This window comes from Sinocyclocheilus rhinocerous, unplaced genomic scaffold (genome assembly GCF_001515625.1).
Source record: "Sinocyclocheilus rhinocerous isolate Xijiao unplaced genomic scaffold, SAMN03320098_v1.1 scaffold2027, whole genome shotgun sequence".
Taxonomy (NCBI): domain Eukaryota; kingdom Metazoa; phylum Chordata; class Actinopteri; order Cypriniformes; family Cyprinidae; genus Sinocyclocheilus; species Sinocyclocheilus rhinocerous.
Genome location: NW_015627265.1, coordinates 222,469 through 226,037, shown reverse-complemented (window position 1 = coordinate 226,037; position 3,569 = coordinate 222,469). Strand labels below are relative to the sequence as shown.

At 41.5% G+C, this 3,569-nt stretch overlaps 1 protein-coding gene across 1 annotated transcript in view; it reads left to right on the top strand.

The window, feature by feature from the left end:
• Window positions 1–342: 342 nt before the first annotated feature.
• Window positions 343–3,569, top strand: part of LOC107726842 (ankyrin repeat domain-containing protein 13C) — a 9,113-nt gene continuing 5,886 nt past the window's right edge. Inside the window, exons 1-4 of the mRNA XM_016536547.1 lie at window positions 343–428; window positions 1,047–1,191; window positions 1,265–1,396; window positions 2,471–2,632. Coding sequence (XP_016392033.1) covers window positions 1,078–1,191; window positions 1,265–1,396; window positions 2,471–2,632 — 408 coding nt within the window. The 5' untranslated portion in view covers window positions 343–428; window positions 1,047–1,077. The remainder of the gene's footprint in view (window positions 429–1,046; window positions 1,192–1,264; window positions 1,397–2,470; window positions 2,633–3,569) is intronic.

Genomic DNA, 3,569 nt, shown 5'->3' with positions numbered 1-3,569 from the left:
GTGTGTGTGTGTGTGTGTGTGTGTGTGTGTGTGTGTGTGTGTGTGTGTGTGTGTGTGCGTGCGTGCGTGCGTGCGCGTGTGTGTGAGTGTGTGTGTGAGTGTGTGTGTGTGCATGAGTGAGAGTGTGTGTGGAAATTGTCGTGAAATAATCTGGATCTAAAATATTATTATTATTAATATTAATGTAATTTTTTGTCTCGGATGTGTTTAGAGTTCTTGAGATTTTCTTAAAAGTCATTAAACCGTAATGAATATGACCGAAATGGTGGCTTGTTTTCTATCAGGTCTGTTTTTCTGTGGCGTGAATCTGTTGAATCAGTTTTTTTCTAAGATGTGTTGAAGTTGATTTTCTTTTCCTCAGTGCCTTTACTCTCACGGATTTTACCCTCCGACGCCTGCAAGATCTACAAACAGGGCATCAACATCCGGTACGTCTGATCGGATTCCTGCTGTCAGTCAGAGATTCATAAACACCACACTAACTAATGTCAGCTGGTTAGTGAGAGTGTTTAACCGTTTGATTGACAGCAGACAGTCAGCTGACACCAGGCTTATTTATAGAAACTGTAAGAAAAACTTTGCTGTGAAATACAATACTGAAATACAATACAATTTAAAAAAAAAAAAAAAAAAACTTCAATAGGAAGAAAAATAGAAAAAAAACATGGCATTTATTATTCACATATTATTTACTTTTTTGTTTATTTTTACATAATAAAAAACTATGTAAAATGTGAAAAAAAAACATAAAGTGAATTTTTATTAAACATTTAAAAATAATTATTTTAAAATATTTTAAAAATGAATACATTTAATACATAATATAATACATAATATAGCTGAATATAAAGCAACATTTACATTTGGTCCATGCTTCTGAATACAATTAGATTTTTGGACCTTAGTATTAAAAGATTTTGACACCTCTGGTTTAAAAATAATAATAATAATAATAATAAATAAAATGTATAATAATGTGTGTCTGTGTGTGTGTGTGTCGCACGTGCATGTGTGTGTGTGTGTGTGTGTGTGTGTGTGTGCTGTAGTTTGGACACTACACTGATCGACTTCACCGATATGAAGTGTCAGCGAGGAGACCTGAGCTTCATCTTCTGTGGAGACGCCGCTCCCTCCGAGTCCTTCGTGGTTCTGGACAACGAGCAGAAGGTTTATCAGCGGATTCATCACGAGGCACGTGCTCCGTCAGGACACACATCACGCGTGTTCTGCGCCGGCGTGTGTGTAACACGTGTGTGTGTTTCAGGAGTCAGAGATGGAGACGGAGGAGGAGGTGGACATCCTGATGAGCAGCGACATCTACTCCGCCACACTCTCCACCAAATCCATCACCTTCTCGCGCGCGCAGACCGGCTGGCTCTTCCGAGAGGACAAAACCGTACGCCTCTGGAGATTACAACATTCAATCGAATTAATTACATATCAATTTGGGCTAAGAAATTACCCCCCAAAAGATCATTTGGAGAAAAGCAGTGAATAGACATTACAAAAAGTAGCTAAAAATAGAATTTATTATAACGCATAAATTACATAAATAAAGCTATAAAAATAAATGGGTTTTAAATGGGCATTAATGACTTTGAATCACATTTACAATCATGCAGATATTTGGGAAGAAACGGCACTGCTACTTATAGTTTATCATGTAGAAATATATGACACAAACTAATACAGGGGCATTTTAGCCCTATATTTAGAGTTTTGGGGTCAGTTTAACTGCATTTCTGACACAGTACTGTCTGTTGTTTCTCTATTTTGAAAATTGCTCTACGAGCGACACATGATGATGTGAACAAATCAGTGTTTTTGAATCATTCAGTGATGTAAAGCTTCATTTTTAAAGAGAGTCACTTAGTTTGTTTCTGAATGAATCAGCTGTTTTGAATGAATTGGTTGAATGAATGATTCAACGACTCACTTATTAAGACTGCCAACTACTGCCGATTTCAGTTTTGTATTTAAAGTGTTTAATTAAAAAATTACATTTAATATAATTTTTTTCAAATGTAATTTAAAAATTAATATTTCAATATTAATATTATTAAAAAAAAATTTTTATTAAAATATTTCATTATTAAAAATAAATTTCAATATCGGTATTTTTAAAACATTAATCTATAGCATTATTTATGTAGTTGTAATTGCAGTGTAAATGCAGCTTCTGTGCCACTTCTGCAGTGCAAAGATGGATTGTGTTGATACTGATTTCATTTGGTTGGTAACAGCTCTGTATTGTCTTATTATTGCAATTGAACTTGATTAAATGTAAGAATTTGGCATTAAAGATGAACCAAACGTCTATAAAACTTAGAAAAACTGCTCTTAAAAGATAAAAATGCCCATTTAAGCTGGGAAATATCACCTGTTAATGAAACTACCACTCTGAATATGAGGAATAGTTCTCTCGGAGTCGTCTGAAAGCATCCTGAGCCTCTCGTTGACGTTCCCGCAGGAGCGAGTGGGGAATTTCTTGGCGGATTTCTACATGGTGAACGGCCTGGTTCTGGAGTCCAGGAAGAGACGCGAGCACCTGAGCGAGGAGGACATCCTGAGGAACAAGGCCATCATGGAGAGCTTCAGCAAAGGAGGGAGTATCATCGAGCAGAGCTTTGAGGTGAGTCCGGTCACGTGACACTCGGTGCTTCTGCAGGGTTTCTTAATTCACCCGTCCACAAATTAAAGGCATAGTTCACCCAAAAATGAAAATTACCCCATGATTTACTCACCCTAAAGCCATCCTAGGTGTATATGACTTTCTTCTTTCAGACGAATCCAATCGGAGTTATATAAAAAAATGTCCTGGCTCTTCCAAGCTTTATAATGTGTAACGGGGTGAAGAATCACACGACAAGGAAATCTTAATAAATGCCCCGGAGGGTGGATTTATTGGTGAGGTGGGTGATAGGGAGAAAGGTCCAGGTGGCGCTCGCTCCCCAGCATCCCGATGTTGGGCCGCATCCGCCAGCTCGACAGCCTCCACAAGCTCCGAGGTGGTGGTTGGGTTCCTCATCCCAACTGCCTGTCGGTGAGATCGGGGAAGGGCTCGGAGGAGACGGTCTATCACAACGCGCTCCGCCACCTGACCAGCCGATGGAGCCCCCTCCAGCAACCTGTGCTGCGCGAGTCGCGTGAGTTCGGCAACCTGGGCACGGGCAGGCAGACGGGGCTGATATTCCAACTCGTGGAAGTGCTGGGCGGCACAGATAGGGGATAACCCCAGGCGGGCTAGAATTTCCTTCTTGACCTCCTTATATTGATCGGCGGAGGCGGCGGGAAAAGCGAAGTATGTACGCTGAGCTTCGCCCGTCAGCAGGGGAGCCAGCACCCGTGCCCAGTCGTCCCTATGCCATCCTTCCGTGGTGGCCGTCGCTTCGAACATTTGTAAGAAGGCTTCTACGTCATCATGAGGAGTCAGCTTGGGTAGCAGCTTCGCAGCTTGTACTCGGGGGTCCGGCAGCGGAACGCGTTGAGCGGTGGCGGCACGGAGGGCCGCGAGCTCCTGCTCTGTCTCCCCTTGACGGGTGGCGAGGTGCTCAACGATTTGTTGCTGG